Raw genomic sequence first — 17,989 nt, 5'->3', positions numbered from 1 at the left:
CTACGTTATAATCACATTTTATTGTTTTGACCCATCTATTTGTGTTGGCATGATATTATGATTGAGTGTGAATCATTATTTATTAATTTTTTAATACGTTGAAAATCAACATAATAGTTCGGTAGCTATATTAAATAGTAATGATAAAAACAAATGAGCAAATTCCTGATAAAAATAATAAATATAGAACAAATACTGTAATATATAACATATAACAAATACAATAAATTGGGCATGTTCACATCCTAATTAATCAAACAATTTGACCATCGATTTGACTATAGAATATTGTTGCTTTTCAATTATTACCCGCAATTATAATACAGACCAAACAAAACAATCAATAATTCCAACGTTTTAAATTATTATTCCCCTTTATATTTAACTACGGTTTTTTTTTTTTACCTAACCACGTCCGTAACACACTTCAGCTCTAGTTCTCTGACGTGCACAAAGAACACGAGACGCTATAACAAACAACTACCCTAATAATACACATTTACTGACCAGTGACCACTAATTTATAATTTCTGTGATCAAAGTGTCATGTTCACGTTTAGGGTTTACGGACAGACCGGCTGGAATACGTACGGGGCCGGGCCGCATTGTGAAACGTGACTGTTGGAAACAACGGGCAAATATACTGAAAGGGTTTTTAGTACTTACATCACGTTCGAAAAATAAATGGTTTCTCTCCTATTTTCAATCCAGCTCTTTGTGAAGGACCAATCAAAACATTTATTTGTTATGGCAAAATCTTGTAAGCCTGTTTTGGTTTTCAATTTTTTTTGTCAAATACACGGTCGGTCGGAACACGATAATAATAAAATATTTGTTTATCCCTATATGTCATATTATGTGTGTGTTTGTGCGTATGTATGTCATGGTGTGTGTGTATTATTAAATGTTTAACAATAAACATAAGCCTTGTAGTGTTATGTGGGTTATAACAATGCAACATACAATGTATTGGAAAATGGGTTAAATCTTATTTTAGCCGATAAAATAAAATCATCTAATACTGCAGGTACAAATTGTATCCGTCTTATTTTTACTTTTGGTTAATATGACTTAATACAGACGTTTTTAAAAACGATTTGCGTCTATAATATTAAAAATGTACTACATTTATTTAATCTGCTCCAACTGTTTACCAAATAAAAATATTTATTCCTAACTGAAAAATATGTGTTCGTTTATTACACATTTCAACTATCTATTTTATGTTTATTTCGACATAGACTTTATTTTAGCATGAGTTATTTCCCTAAAGAGTACTTAAACCCGGAACATATATTTTCCAAAATGTCACTCGCAGTTGTTTATTATTTCAAACTTTTTAAAAGGGGCGTGTGGTGTGTCGGGCTATATGAATTTCAGTGTTTTTCTTCAATTATAGTTAAATTTATTATATTTGACCAAACATAACAATTTATAATACAAAACATTCTATGTATTTTTCGGTTCGCTAATCACTGTAGTCATCCAGTAAAATGTTTATGTAATTATACACAATGTTTATAATCATAATCTATGATGAAAATTAATTAAGTAATAAATGATTTGTTATAAATCAGCATAACTCTATAAACTATAAACATTCTACGAATTCAACATATCCTATAATATTATAATATTTATGAAGTAAAAAAATATGTTCGTTATGACTTATGAGTATGCGTAATCCTTATTCCTTACTCGATAAACGTTATTAATGACACTAAAATGTTATGTAATGAACAACAAATAATAAAATATTTATTTTTTTATAAATTGTTTCTTAATGCGTCTATAACTTCAAATTGTTTGTATACATATATTACATATTATATAAACTATTTAACCATATTAAATAGGTTATAGGTACCTACCACAAAATTATTATTAACATTAAAATATAATAGAATCTGAATAATCATCGTAACCACCACTTCAAGGAACTTCGGTACATATAGGTATTAAACCCACCTTTTAAGATAAAACATAATTTAGAATTTAGAATTTATCAAACATAGCAACATTTTTTTTTAATAATGTTGGTGTTGTTATTAAGAACACAGTATAGTTCTGCTGTTATTGTTCAAACTCAAATGATTTATACGATTTGATGCAGATTGTACGATGCATTATTCAATTGCTTGTTTTTTTTTTAGATGAAGTGTTTAAGTATCATGATGGTTAGCTTGCTGTTAGTGGCCATTGCAATGGTCAGCTCAAACGAGACCGGACAGAACGAACAGTCATTGAACCGTTTGGCCAGAGCTGCCAATGGCGGAAAAGGCGAGTATTCCTTTATTAAATAATAATAATAGTATCTATATTACTATCGTATCTTGATATATTTCATCTTATTATCAAAACGTTATATTAATATATATTTTAAAAAAACCGAGAGAAAAATAATAATATTGTTTTAAAACGTTATTTTAACGAACAGAAACCAACTGTCACTACGAAAAAACACAGTGGTCTCCGTGTGACGAAAAGACCAATGTGAAGGCACGCACGTTGACACTGAAGAAAGGCGACGAGACGTGCGAGAAGACCAAGAAGATCGAAAAGAAGTGCAAGAAAGGTACGATCTAAATCCAAGATTTATTTAAGCTATAACAGCATCTAACTATATAATGTGGCATGCGATTATTGAGGTTTTTCATTTAAAACAGGTCAAATATACATGCATGGTATATTATAATATATATTGTAAACTGCACACACACAAAGACGATAAGGATCATTTGATCTTATTAAAAACCCATTATGGAATGACCAGCGACAAACGAATCTCTTCCCGTTTAAAAACGGCCTCGACCACCTATAGCTACTCGACAAGTCACTATACTTTATAAATTAGTGTTTTGTAGGTGCTACATTATTTGTTTTGAAAAGTCGTAACGCAATGATAACAAATGACAATCATCAACATAATATAGTACCTTTGGCTCTACCCCTCCACCCTTCAATGAGTTATCTCCTTTATAGCCTTTCAAACGTTTGTAAATATTGAAAATGAGCTATTACACCCCTATCTATATATCAGATATTATTCTTACGTGCAGAAAATGCAATAATTGCCATGGTTATCATCTCATATTATGTTCATTTCAATCCTAGCATTTTCATAATACGCCATCTTAATATCGTAAAATATCAAAACAATAAAAATACATTTTTTTAAGTTACCTCCACAATCATGTCGCAGTCATCGACATCCCACCATGAGCAGCGGGGGTAAATCCTTAAAATAAGGCCTATAATCTGTTCATCGATTCTATTTTCTATACTTAACTTCTAAATGCTACTGGTCAGTCGTGGTCACGTTCACTGATTAAACCGACACACACACACACACACACACACACACACACACACACACACACACACACACACACACACACACACACACATACACATGATATATATATTATAGCTAACGCTTTTAAATAATATTTAAATGCATGTATATATGGTTGTACGTATCGGGTCGTGTATTGTTTTAGCATGCCGGTATGTGAAGGGCACGTGGAGTCAATGTAACTCGCATAACGAGATGATCAGGACGGACACGCTCAAGGATCCGTCTACTGAGAACTCTAACTGCGAGAAGACCAGACAGATCACGAAAAAGTGCAAGAGCAAGGGACGGGGTAATAAAGGTAATTATATAATTATAGCATACATGGGGCAATATTAACACGAATAAGCTATAATATTATATCGGATCGAAGAAAGATAATAATTGATTTTTAAACGATTGGACGCTATACCAATATTGTATTATTAAATCTGTGGAGAATAGAGTAGTTAATCGTTTCACAATTGATTCGCGAAATCCTTATATTTATTATTTGATTCGTTTCGTAAACTCTAATCCCATTGCTTAAATCTTCCGCAAATCCTATCACGAGAATTGAAAAATATATAATTTCAATATGTTGCGAACTCAACTGAAATTGTAGATGGCGGAGTGGAGTGATGAATGTATTGATTTACATTTTACAATGATGTGTTTTTTAATTATATTTTTTTCCTATTAATTTCGATTAAATACTTTTTATAATATAAAAAATAATGCTTCAATTTTCAACTGGTGGTTTCTGTTATGTTTTCGGGGGCTGGGGGTCCAAAGCAAACATTTCCTAGTAGGTATACTTTTCAAAACAATCAGGAAAAACAAAATTAAAGTCGAACAGGAATGTTTAAACAAAACATGAGTTCAACAAAATTATTTATGATTTTATTTTGTGGTACTTAATTCAGAAATGAATTAATGTATAGGAACTTGAATTTGTTTAGAAAATATTTTATATTAGGATTTTCTAGTCTTGATATAATTTTCAAAATATGTTGGCTATTTTGTAATACTTATAGACATTTGAAATGTTCTATTTTTTCCTTTTATTTTTAACTTGTGTATAATTTTTTTATGCGGCTTTTTTTTATAAAACGGCTTGATAATTATTTAAAACAAAGTTTTTTATTAGTGGTTATTATTAGGCGTTAAGTTCTCACACAAAATACTTAAAACTTTATATGATATTATAATCAATGCAAATGTCAAAGTTCAACGCCAACGATTAATAATTATTGTATTATAAGAACGCTGGGGGCTTACCGCTTATATAATATTGATAACCCGGGGACTCGCAAGTTGTTCGTTTTGGATTGCTGCGGTATGTTATTTTATGATGTTATATGCAAACGATTCAATGTTTTCCCTTTTAACACTAAATCCTTCTTTTGTCATAATATTACACACATACACGCATAACTACAGTATAACAATTGTGTAAATAATTACAAAGGATAATATTATCACACGTATAGTTGCGAACCTAAACTCTATATATATACATAAATTATATAATATATTTACTCGCTATAACTGGCGTATATATACCTTTTTAATAGTTAATATATACTGATTGCTGATTATATATTCCGAGACAATTATCAGAGCAAACGATACACTAGCTAATATAACGCATAAAACTATAGGTACATCTCGTTTTGGAAATTATAAATTTCAGAAATATTAATGAGAACAATTGACTTAATACGCAGGCACTTTGTACAAGTTACAAGGTATATTATATAGTTGGGAAATGGTAATCTCCTACAAAAGCACCTAGATAATCTCCTACAAAGACATTGTTAGGCGAGACAATGTTAACTCCCATACAAAGGACTTTATTAAAAAGTTGAAAGAAAAAATGATTTCTATAAGACAGTCATATTGTTTTTATAAAAACATAATTTTCGTAATTACTGTAACATATTATTAAAAAATTAAATCATTGGAAAAAATGTGTGACTTCATATTTTTCATGTTTTTTAAGCTATAGACTAAGAAAAAGGATTTCAACATAAATCAAAAAAAATTCAAAATTTCAAATGACATAAATTGTACAAAGGCGCAAAGCATAAAAAATAATTTAGTTCGTCTATACCATTGTCGTATTTTAATACACAGCTCTTTAAAACGATCAATACATGTTTGAAGTTTATTTATAAAATGACAACTCAAATATTATTATGTTGACTAAATGTTATTTAAAAATTTTCAAATCATTCTTTTTAAAAAAATTTTTTTTCAAAAGTAATATTTTAATATTAGAGTTATTTCCCACTAAAGGGCGAGCTTTCTGCAACATTCCCAGTTTGAGTCACCAAGTAAAAAGTCGATGTAGGACATGTTACACCATTTTTTTTGTTTAATTCTGGTGAAAAGGTTATTCGTGTGGGAGTCACATTTGTCCATATAGTTGAACCTGGGTCTGTGAATTTTTCACATCTTTTGATATTTAGGTACCTTATGTATTGCATCTATGATCAATAAAATATACGTTTTAAAAATGCCAGTCGATAAAAAAAACTAAATCTGTAGAGATACAGAAAATTTGATATGATATATTGTTCGTTGGTCGGCAGGGAAAAAAAACATATTATTTATTTTCAATATGTATAATATTATCAATGTATACCCACATCAAAAATAAACTATTGATATAAAAACGTCAATTTTATTCAAACGAGACTTAGAGGTCGACGGTTAAATATTTTTTTTTTAGTCTATTGCTTACTATACAGTCGTAACGTTCCACTTTAGTCGATGGTTGTTAATTACTAATTAGTATTGATAAACATAGGTTTATGTTAATATTATGTATACCGAGAACCGAACCCTCGCGATTGAAATTGTATACCATACGAGTGTTCGAACACGCGTTGATATCGAGCCGTTTGGGGCGTATAAAATATTGGACAATTATTGGTTTAATCCGTTTGACGTATGTTATGTCAGAAACGAATTTTATAGGAAACGTATTTTTATGGATAATATTGTGTTCGAAACATATTATGTTGATGGAAATATAACCGTAATATTATATTATTATATACTGAATAATATTTTGTTGTAATCTTAAACTCTTATTTTCTCGGAAACGTATATTTTCATGGAAAATATTTTGTTGGAAATGTATAATAATATTATTGGGTTATGGTATACAGTTCTGAAAAATACATTTTCAACAAAATACTTTCTGAACTTATATATTATTCCGATTAAATACTTTTCCAACGAAATGCGTTTCCAAGCAAATACTTTTCCGACGAAATACGTTTTCAAGCCAATATGTATTCTGCAGTTCAAAATATAAATACAATTACAAAAAATATATTTTCTGAAGCTTTACGTTCCAAACAATAATTATTTTCCAATAAAATATAGCCCTCCAGCCGACCCAAAATACCTTATGTACATGATACCACTAATCGTTCATTATAGTATCATCTAATTATTTAGGTCTACTGGCCAATAGTGATTACGTCGAATATAACCGATGCCAGTGCTGCACAGCGTTTCTATTAAGAGACTTAAATAAATTAACGATTTAATCGAAACCGACCCCAACTTTACTACTGGTGCAGTATTCCGGTGCAGAATAAATTAAATTTCATTTATTTTGTGATTCCGGTGTGTATATACTTGGCAAACGGTAATCTGCACTGGTGGAGTGCGGACGTTCGTTCGTTTCCGTAATCACAAAATATGTACAAATATTATATATTTCCAATATTTCCGTGTACCCAAGAAATCGATCGGCATAAATAATTGTTTTAAAATATTTTGCCTCTGTGCCGTGATAAAATATATACTAAATATCGCGAGCTATCGTTCATTATTTGTAGGTAGTTTATAAAGTAATTATTGACCGAATTAAAAACGTATTATAGAACTAAAATACTGCATAGACAATATTTTAGACAATATGTACAACCAAAAATGTTTAGGTGAGACCAGGTGAATACATATTTATGTCATTATAACGGTGCCCCAAACATTTACTACTAGATAGACTCAAATCTCTAATTGCGGCACTGCTGATATATCGTGTATACTGGGTAAATTTTTAAATATAAGTGCCTACTGCCTACTTAAAGACCATAATATTTTCATTTTCTTGAAATTTTTTTATACTACTGAAGTAGTGTCCTATATGGAGATACAAACTTCTATTTTCGAATGCGAGATTCTCCCTTTTTACTTAAAAAACTGAAGTTTTTACAAGACACTTCTTAAGTAGTACTACATTCCAAACAAATTAAAAATAAAGCTTTTAAAATTATATTTGAAAATCCCAAAAATCAGAATTTGAACAAAAAATTGGGGTAACGAGCTTGACGAATCACTCAATGCATACAGAGTGTAACAAAAATAGCTGATAAATGTAATTAAGTAACTCCGAAATAACTCGTATCGTTCTATATTTTATTATATATTATAATTTATAATCAATATTACATTTTTTTTAAATATAAGTAATAAGTATATTTAAAGTATTTATAAGTATTTTTTAATAAGTATACAACTAGTAGTATAATATCTAAATTAAATATTTAAAAAAAAAAAAATTATAATTACAAAAAAAATATTTATTACTTATTATCTACGTCACAATGTCACATAGATAAGTATAGGTAGGTAATTAATTCTTTATCTATCATTATTTCTGTTACAACCTGCAGTATATATTATAAAACTCGGCAGGATATCCGTTCGCGACGTCCCGGGTGATGGTATATAATCATGATAAACACAAGTGGGGTGCTTGGGGTAGTACAATATTCGTATTCATGTATATATAAAGGTGAGACTCGCCGAGTGTTTTACATATGATTATAATATAATATAATCGCGTTGTGTATTGTGTGTACCTATAACGTGGATTATTTATTATTTATTATATTGCGCAGATCGGCTAAAAAATTCGGTTAGGGAATTTATCGCTTGATCGGGAAGGATTTCGACCGAATACCATTGTCAAGCCATAAAATATGTAATATATCTATACAATATTTCGCGTATGTGCAGTGCACATATCATGACGTATGTGCGTCGGCCCAAAAATACGTATGGAACACGATGATTAGCCTATCGGGAATTCGGCTTCCCCATATCTCTCCGATGCAGAATATCGCTCTATATAGGTACGAGTAAAATATATGTGATGTAGAAAAAAATCGACGACTACAACTCAAAAACGACAAGTTTATTGCACCAAAGGGTGATATTTTTTATATTCTCTCATTATCTGTTTGAATATTTAATTTACTGTAATTTCGATGAAAATAATAATCGATTATGATTTATGAACTATAATATTTGTGTACATAACGTGTGGAATTGCAGACGTATTTGCAATTCAGATAACATTTCAGTCGGTTCAATTATTATTCGATACAAACTAAAATTCGTTAATTTTATGAAACACCGAAACAACCTATAGGCTATAAATATGTGATTAATGCCACTATTTGTTGAAGTACCTATATACTAATTCAAATATTTGGTCGTCGTATACTATTTCAAAAGGTCACACGGTCCTTCGTTACGATCAATCTTCCGGGCTTTAGTTTGGGGGTAGAATGGTAATATTTATGGGTTGACAAAATTAAAAAAAAAACTAATTAAAAAATATTCATTTTTTCCATGAAATTCATATAATATATAAGTACGATTTGGGACTAAATAATAATAATATGTCGGCTATGGTATCCGGACATTTCCCCCCCCCCCGGCTATTTTCGGCGTAGTAGGACATTTCAAATGTTGATAATAGATTAATATTAACTAATAAAATTGTCTTATATCTTGCAGACCCATTATTATCGTGGACCTATATTATCCTTGAAACACAAAGTTAAAAAACTCAAAAACTTTTCGTTTGATTTTTCAAAAAAATTATACGCTAAAAAAGCTTAAGTAGGTAGTTGAAAATAGGTTTATTTTCATTTGAAAAATTGTAGTTAGTGCCTCCACGGGAAACTCTTTAAATCTAGCAAAAAAATCTCAAGACTTTTAAATCATCATCTTTATGAATATTTAGAAGATCCAAAAATCATATTTGTATGATAACCGCATTGTTGTGGTAAAAAAGGGGCGAGGAGAATGTTTGGCGAATGTACGTACCATTCATTGCACCCTGTACATAATACCGAACCATTTAACCACGAAACACTTACGTCTCCCGTACGCACGATACGACGGAGCACACATGTGTCGCTTATTTTTAGCGGTAATACGATATCTTCGGTCGTATAATCCTTCGTTAATTAACGACTCAGCTATTTCCTGCTCCTCGGAGCGAGCGACATCGCACACACGCTTAAAAAATTATAATACATATACAGGTCGCGTCGTGTTTCAACTGTATACAAAGTCGTCGTTATCTGTTAAGAATTTCCGTCGACCGTGTACCTTATACCTGTAAGGTGAATTGGCTTATTTATCGATATTACTTATATCCTGTATATAGAGTGTATCCGCCATCCGGAATACGTCTTGACAATTATATTTTAAACGATAGAATTATATCGACGGTATTTTTTTGTGATTACACGCAGACACCTGTAGCCGTTATATTTTAAAGTCTTAACTATACGCGCCTAAGTTAGGCCTAAGCTGAAGCGATGTGTGACAAATCGAAGTACAAAAAAATTTCTGTAGACGTTAAAGGAACGAGATGTGAACGATATCAAAAACATAATATATTCGTCGTAGATTAAAATTTTTCTTTGTCACCTCTAATAATGAAGATTCTTTGTAAACCCACCCTAGCTGCCTCTATATTGTATTATGTTCTGCAGCGATACAGTGAAGAAAAAGGTTGCAGGATCACAATATAACATTTAGAATGCAATAGGTAGGTACTATATATACACAAAAAAACCGAGAAAAGTGAGAACTGAGAAGGTACTCTTGCTCTTTGTTATAACTTATTTCTATTGAATCCCACCACCGTGTAAAATTTATAAAATAAACAATTCTGCGTATTACCTGTACCTTATACAAGCACTGTACATGGAAGTCGTATGTATGGGGACAAGGGTTGACAAGATGTGGTGCGGATATAAATTTAAAAAAATATTTGCCTCTAAAATATTTGAAAATATCTGTGAAGCTGTTCGTATAGGAGTAATTTAAAATATTTAACAAATGTGTCCAACAATTAGTCTATATACAACTGCAGTACTTTTATACTGTTATAAAATACAAAAAACCTAATAAACTCAACTTAATTTATATTCGTGCTGACTGAATGATAGACTAATACTTATGAGTTTACGATAGCCGATAGGATTCAGTTTTTGTAGGTTGATCTCACCAAACACATACAAATAATCTCCAAATGCCGGTTGCACATTTTTTTAATCTTGTCTGATTCCGAGGTCTGACGATAAATAATAATTTCTACATCAATGGAATCACCGCAACCTTATTATAAACATAAAATATCAAACCGATTGTCAATTATATTATTTGTTATTATAATTACCTGTTTTCGTTGTTTGGAAGTCTGTACGGATTTCTATAAATCTATCATTTGAAAAGAACTAAATTACTGTCGAGCATAGGCACAAATAAATTATTTGAGATTTTGGAGAGTGGGTCTGAAGCTCAGGTCCATACTGGACTCTCATAAGGCTTTTCTAATAGATACCTATTACAACACCTCTAGGAAAATGTTTTAAATATGTAAAATCTTGAGTTTTTTTTTTGGGGGGGGGTATACAATAGTCAATGGGGGTTATCCCCCTAGACATCCGACTATTTACGATTATGCTGTCGATATATAAAATATAACCCTACAGTTTCAATTCGTGTAAAACAGGACTTGTGCACTGTGCAGTAATTATAATACATATATGATACGTATTCGTTAATAATCGTTATAACTTATACGATATTGTTAAAATTGAATACACGAAGGCACACGGAAAGTAAATCGAGATGTCTGTTGGCTGTGGGAAATGGTTTTTGTATTCGAATAGAAAATTAGCTACCGGACGGTAAAATAATAATAATATTTGTATTTTTTCAAGCGATTATTGGGATTGGATTGCAGAGCCGGACTGGGCAGGGTGGAGCGTGGGAGATCCCCTAGGCATGTCGAAAATTAAGGCTGTTTGAATAAATTTGGGCTGATAACTTATAAATATTTTGTTACTATTCCAAAATTGTGCCAAATTTTCTGTTTCCCCGGGGCCAATTTTATTCCCCGTCCACCTCTGTCGGATTGATTGAAGTACTCAGGCTTCCCCCGAAATGATGACTCGCCCCAGCATAACGAATATAACGCACCCTATACCTAGTCTCCTTAAGTCTTCATATGTATACATGCATACGGAATTTAACTCATTTTATGTTATTTTTATTGTCTTACAGGTAACAAGCAAGCACGCAACAGGCAGTAAGCACGCCAAGTCGACATGAACACACGCAAACTAGCGCGTAAACGTGTACAACAAAAATCCAAAAAAATACAAAAATACAAAAAAATTTCCGTCTCGTCATCTCCTCTTCTTCCTCGTCCGTCGTGTGTGTAATCGTCCGAAATATAACATTCACCCCATCCCCTTCGTCACATCCGACTTCAATGATTTTGCTTTAATCGTATACAATATATACATAATAGTAATTAAGTTTAACTATAATTATAATATATATATATATATATATATATATATATTGTGATTATATTATATATTGAAATGATAATATTAATATCTATGTACCTATATTATAATATATTATGAACGATGATCAAAGTGTTTTCGTACCTTAGGGTTAATTTTCTAGATCGTAAACATAAAAAAAATTACATTATAAACTTCAAGCGAACAAATTTAAGATCAAATCAAATCAATATACATTATTATATTATATTATATTCTCACGATTATTATTATTATTAATATAATTATTTTTATTATTTTTACTACTCATATATTATATAGCAGTTTCGAATGATTCTTAATAGATATATAATAATAATAACGTTATTATCTATTCTCGGTGTTTACTTAGAGTCATGATATATTTACTACATAATAAAAATCATGATAAAAAACGCTTCATTCCAAAAGTTCAAACGATATAAACAATATTCTAGAGCGGTCTCAGTTGCTGCATTTTAATTATCATTATCATTATTATTATTTTTATTATTATTATTAATATCATTATACTATTATTATCATTATTTTATTATTATTATTTTTTTTTTATCATTAATATTAATATATATTATTATATATTATATTATATACTTGATGTACGATTAGTTTATATAAGTTGTTTTTATAGGCTTGATTTGTTTAGAGTAGGGGATATATTAAATACTCCTGACTTTGATTCTTCTAAATTTAGCAGCGCATGATTTTGTAAAACCAATAAAAATTTTCAAAAAAACAAAAACAATTTTTTATTTTTAATAGTCACGAATTTTTTTTTAACATATTGTAGCACATGATATTATAATTTATTATATCACCAACCACATTACCACAACTGCTGCAACTGGAAGACATAAAATATTATATCAGTCAACGACGTACTTAACACGTGAGACATTTTTCCATCGTATTCTATTAATATGATATCAAGTTATTTTTACACAATTGGCATCGTAATGAACCGATTAAAATGCCGTGTATAATAGGAATGGCTAATTATTTTTATTTTTATACCATTTTCCAGCCATAAAAAAGTTACTCTCTGTGATATAATATATATATTATATGGTATATATATAGGAACAGCTATACATAAAATGTAAAATCGTTAATTTTGTTACAATATGCTTTTGTAAGTAATAAAAGTTTCTATTTGTGATAAACTGCAGATGAAACGTCTGACGTCAAATTTATAATAATATGTGGGCTAGCTAATAGATATAATTATATCGATCCAAATACGTTCAATATTCAATTTTTGCGCATTTCAATTTATCGGATCAAGTGGTCAATATTTTTTAATATGGCTTATACATAGAAGCATAAGACATATAGTTGCAGGTATATGTTATGTACTATTTATGTATATAAATACACTTACATTGAATATCGGTGTAATCATATATAGGCATGCGGACGGGTGTGACATGTAGGGCTATAACCACACCTGAGATTTTTTTTAGGTAGGTAAAAAGAGCCAATAACTCACTTTTTTGTAAAGCAGGGTAAAAAATAAATAGCAAGAGAACGAAGATTGATATCTTTAAATGATTGTTATATTAATTCACAAAAAGTTTGAACTAATATTGTATTATATGTATCCGTTTTAATAATACATTTTATTTCAATACTACCTATGTTATGTATGGCAGTTTTATTTTTTATTTCCCTTTTTTATGGGGCTTTTGTAAAGACGTGGGTGGACAAAAAAAAATAAAAGCCACGCCTCAAACAGAAGTTTGCGCACGCTTATGGGTGTAATATGTACATAGTTTACGGGACAGCAAGTTTGACAAACGGTTCTAATACAGTAGCTCCGAAGTTTTTACAATGTGGTCGGGCAATTTAAAAACATTGCGGCCTCATTATCTTAATTATTTAATACAGAGGTAATAAACATTTACTCATAATAAAGTTATGGACACGGCCCGACCTTAACGTGGACTTCGACTCCACTGATTCTAATAAGCATCGTCTCTTTAAAATCGGCAGACGGAACAACGAAAAAAAGTGGGCAATTGTAGGTACTATAACAGTATATAGGTAGGTGTCGTTGCGCCATTGCAAACCGATTCTTAGCGGAGACGGTCTGTCGACTGTCAACATATATATACTGTCTATATAGATTATAGGTACGTATATTTTATGATATAATATTTAGTAATATATTTTACAATTAGTTTTACGGTCGGTCATGGGTATGGTAGGTACATAAAAAATATTGTTGCCCAAACAATTGAATTTATTATACTATTAATTACTATAATGGTAAGTGTATAACGTATTCATACTATATACCTATATATCATTAATATTAACTTTTAAGTGAGTGCTTATCGTACAAAATGCTGTGGATGAGTTCGTGGTATAAATAGGCTGCAATAGCTTAACATTTAAATGCTTAAAATTAATCTAAATATTTTGAAAAATGTAATTGTGTAATGTGTACAGTAAGCATATTTATTATAAAATAATTAACAAAAAGTGTCAAATCCGGAATCCCTACAAATTTTTTGTCAGAATTACAACAAAATAACAATTAAATCATTAATTCTCGTTGAATTTGATATTTAAATGACTATTTTTAAGATATTGAGGTTTTTTCAAAAACTTAAACTTCTTTAAAATAATCAAGCCTTTTGGCTATAAATATTAAACATTTTATAAACCCTTAATTGCAAAACAATGTATACATTTTCATGAATATGTTAATTTTAATCAAAATTTGATCTTCAAACGCTTTTTAAAAAAATTATGGCAATGTATTTTCGATTTTTATAAAATTGCTGGAATAAAAAACTATCAGAGTTCTTGTATTCTTTTTCAAGCTTTTTGGTCGAGCTTAACATTTTTTTATTAATATTTATAGAAAAAAATACATTTCAGATGGATATAAGTAGGTACATAGTTTAAATTTAATATAAATATTTCGAAAAAATTAAGTAACAGTGAAATATTTCAAGTTAAAAGTAAATATATTTTTTGATTGGCAAAACAATCTACTTATCAATATCTAATTGTTTGATATCAAAGCTCGTTATTGTATGTGTAAATATTCTATGTCTTCAAACATTTTACCTTAAGACACTCATAAAAAATAACTGTTAAATCACGTTCAACTTTGTTTTATAATTTTTGTTAGGATAATTTATGAAGATCCTTGTATAATATTAGCGTGCTTTAAATATGAATACAAAATATGTTATAAATTTATAACTAAAAAAAAGTTTTAGAATTTTAACTTTGAATGCTTATAAAAAAAAATAGTTACTATATATTTTCGATATTTTTATTTTCTGAAAGAACAACCCACGAGAAACTTTGTATTCATTTTTAATACAAAAAATAAAAAATAAAAAAATAAGTACCTACCATTAGGTACAACCATTATAAAATCAATACTCTCATCGCTCAGCTCAGAATCTAAAATAGAAAAAATGCGCTAATGATGTGCTTCAGTTTAGATATAGCTGTTATTAGTGCATACTATAATATATGTATACGACCGTATAATCTGTGTACGAGTGTTCCTGCAGTACGTTGAGAGTTATTACCATTAAACGATATGCATCTGTGTAGTATATTTGTACAGATTATAATATATGATAAATCATACTATATAATATATTACATGAGTTTCTGCACTCGAGTGTACCTTAGGCTATATTGGATTGGTCCGGCGAGCTACCGAGAAAATCTCGGTGGGCCGCTTAAAGTTTGGACCGGTCGCGTGAGTGAGAATGAAAATAAATTCATGTTTAAAATACGATTGGCCACCTATAAGCTCGTAATAATTATAGACGTAATTTAGGGCCACTGAATATGTAAATGGGCCGCTTATAGAAGTGAAAATCTCGATGGACCGGTACATACCAATCCGGCCCTGGCTATATACAAATACCACCTAAATTTACAAATATACCCGGTTTATACCGCATTACCACACGATAATCTACACTGCTATAGAGTATATACAACACCAGGTGATCCATTTAACGTGAGACACTCATTATTATTTCAAAATCTCTTAATGATTTTTAAAATATTTTTCTAATATATAGGTACGTATATTTTTTATAACTTGTAAAATGTTAACTTTATTTAATGACGCAACATACAATGCAGTTATTATTCCGAAGCAGAATATTTTTTGAAGTACTTATCTATATATAAAAATCGAATTTTGGACGAGTATAGTCGTTATGAGTTATAAGTATTTAAAGTATTGATGACTGATGAGCGTATAGTGAAGTGGTGCAGGGGTACCCCGATACATGTTGGTCCACTACTCTGCACGAATAAACTTTAAATACTTGTAAGTTATAAATAATGAACTACTTGTCTGAAATTTGAATTGGGCCCATGGAAGGGAGTGGTGAGTAGGTACACGCTATATTTTGTTATTCCACTTTTCCGAGTAAACTTTTGAATAAGTTCACGTTTTTGTTTTCACAAAGTTGTTCCAACTACCACCCCTGCACCCTCACGGTTTCGACATTTTTTCCATTTTTGGCTCGGGGAAGGGAGGAGAGCTAGCACACACATTGTATTTCAATGTTCCGGTTTTACGGCGAGGCATTTGAATAATTATACGATTTTTTTCACAGAGTTTTTACAAATATCCCTTCCGTAACGTCGCCCTGTTCTAATTTTTTTTGTGTGAGGAGGGGATGCCAAGGCTCACATGTAATTAAATAAATGTACCAGTTTTTTGACGAAGCATTTTAATAATTTCATTTTTTTATATTTAACCACGAGCGAAGCCACCCGGGTTATTTAGCTAGTTATCTTATAAAAATATAAAATGAAGTTTATATTATATTTTGCGGTGCTGCACGCGAAGTTAAACGGTTTTGCATATAATATTATGAACTTTTTATAAATTGCATTTACCATATAAGGTATCTCGTATCTACGTGGCTACGTACCTATATAGTGTGCATGGTTCACTATTATTAGCTGCAGTGTGCTTGCGATTTCAATTATCACGAATTTACATAAATATGAATTATCGAGTGGATGAGTACTGTACAAGCACAACGTACTACGAGGTAGATTAGGTACTCAAGAGTGTTGGCCAAATATCAACTATATAAGTATTATGTACCTATATTATATGTTAATAGTAATTATTATAATTAAATAAAATGTCACAACTGGCACCACCACCCGTCGTCTAGATGTTGTACGAGTACAATATTATTTATCAGAATGTTTGAACAATTTCATTACGGATCGATTTAAAGTACCTACTCATGATAATATATATTGATATTATATCTTATTAGTTATTACGACGTTTACTGGGAAAATCATTTTTGTATAGGAAATTCGTTGCTTCAAAATCAAACTTGATTAAATCTAAAATTATTAACCGAACCTTCGTATATTATCCAATTAAAATTGGATTGAATATACATCGCTGCGCCGACTTTATATATATAGGTATAAATATAATATGACCGCCGAACACACAAAGTATTAAATTTAAATTGAATTTCAATCTAAACAGTTTTTAATAATTGTATCAAAACCGTATACCTATCATGTTATAATATACATACATTTCACTTGCGCGGTATCACAATATCGACTCGATTTCTAAAACTACGATTCTCTGAGCATTATATTATAATTTATAAATGTATGCATCATAATATATTATAATATTTATCGTGGTTATAATAGTTATATATTAAGCATAATTTATATTATTTATCAATCCATCGTACAGGATGATGAAGCTGGCCAACACACTGAGGAGCGAGGACCCAATCATTCCTCTTTTGAATTATTATTATTTTATTTTATTTGTATTATAAATACTAAAATACATAGTAAATCTAAAATTATAATAATTATTTTTCAATGTAATTTTGACTGAGAGGAGCAAAAGAATGTATTGATTTTACAATAATTTTGTTTTTTTCTGTCCTTCATTTTGGGTATTGTAAATGCTCCGATTTTT

General features: G+C 30.0%; 1 protein-coding gene across 1 annotated transcript in view; it reads left to right on the top strand.

Annotated features, from left to right (window-relative positions):
- The window catches only part of LOC132944404 (uncharacterized), a 28,144-nt gene extending 15,378 nt beyond the window's left edge, over nt 1–12,766 (top strand). Inside the window, exons 2-5 of the mRNA XM_061013724.1 lie at nt 2,154–2,280; nt 2,438–2,575; nt 3,501–3,656; nt 11,732–12,766. Coding sequence (XP_060869707.1) covers nt 2,154–2,280; nt 2,438–2,575; nt 3,501–3,656; nt 11,732–11,760 — 450 coding nt within the window. The 3' untranslated portion in view covers nt 11,761–12,766. The remainder of the gene's footprint in view (nt 1–2,153; nt 2,281–2,437; nt 2,576–3,500; nt 3,657–11,731) is intronic.
- The last annotated feature ends 5,223 nt before the right edge of the window (nt 12,767–17,989 follow it).

Source organism: Metopolophium dirhodum, chromosome 5, assembly GCF_019925205.1.
Source record: "Metopolophium dirhodum isolate CAU chromosome 5, ASM1992520v1, whole genome shotgun sequence".
NCBI classification, from domain to species: Eukaryota; Metazoa; Arthropoda; class Insecta; order Hemiptera; family Aphididae; genus Metopolophium; species Metopolophium dirhodum.
This window is presented reverse-complemented; position numbering and strand designations above follow the sequence as displayed.